The following is an 805-nucleotide window of genomic DNA, read 5'->3' as shown; positions in this document are numbered from 1 at the left end:
GCAGCTCGTAAGACAGCCACGCGTTGTAGCCCGAGTCCGCATCCACCGCGCGCACCTTCGCCACCACGTGGCCCGCGCCCACAGAACGCGCCACCGGCTGGCTCACCACGCCGCCCCCGCTGCCAGACCCAGGAGGCAGCAACGCGGGCGCGTTGTCGTTCTCGTCCAGCACGAACACCTGCAGCGTCACATTGCTGCTCAGAGGAGGCACGCCCGCGTCGCGCGCGCTCACCTGGAACTGCAGCAGCTCCACCTCCTCGTGGTCCAGTGACTGCAGCGCGAACACCTTGCCGCTCTCCGCGTGCACAGATACGTAGCTCGACAGCGCACGCTCGCCCACGCGTCGCTCTACCAGCGAGTAGGACACCAGCGCGTTCTCCTGCGCGTCCGCGTCCTGAGCAAACATTGTGAAGATGTGGCAGCCGGGCGGGTTGTTCTCCTTCACGAACACCGTGTATTCGGAATGCGCGAACGCCGGCGCATTGTCGTTCACGTCGGCCACATCCACGGACACGCTGGCGGTGGCCGACAGCGAAGGAGAGCCCCCATCCCGCGCTGTCACAACCAGCTCATAGTTCGCCACGCTCTCGCGGTCCAGGGCGCTGTCCAACACCAAGGAATAGTAATTCTTGAAGGTGGGCACTAGCTTGAAGGCAACGTGGGGCGACAGGGTACAGGTCACTTGCCCATTGGCACCGGAGTCGCGATCAGACAGACTGATCAGGGCAATGACACTGCCCAGTGGAGCATCCTCTTGAACAGGCAGAGATAGGGAGGTTATGACCATCTCTGGAGTATTATCATT

At 63.0% G+C, this 805-nt stretch overlaps 1 protein-coding gene across 1 annotated transcript in view; it reads right to left on the bottom strand.

Moving 5' to 3' along the window:
• LOC105310762 (protocadherin alpha-3-like) overlaps positions 1 to 799 on the bottom strand; it is a gene marked incomplete at its 3' end in the record, with an annotated part of 2,486 nt that extends 1,687 nt beyond the window's left edge. Inside the window, exon 1 of the mRNA XM_011386876.1 lies at positions 56 to 799. Within this exon, the coding sequence (XP_011385178.1) occupies positions 56 to 787 (732 nt within the window). The remainder of the gene's footprint in view (positions 1 to 55) is intronic.
• Between the last annotated feature and the right edge of the window lie 6 nt (positions 800 to 805).

The sequence above is a fragment of the Pteropus vampyrus genome, unplaced genomic scaffold (genome assembly GCF_000151845.1).
Source record: "Pteropus vampyrus isolate Shadow unplaced genomic scaffold, Pvam_2.0 Scaffold11122, whole genome shotgun sequence".
In the NCBI taxonomy this organism is placed as follows: Eukaryota; Metazoa; Chordata; class Mammalia; order Chiroptera; family Pteropodidae; genus Pteropus; species Pteropus vampyrus.
Note: the sequence above shows the minus strand (reverse complement) of the source record. Positions and strands in the feature narration are given on the sequence as shown.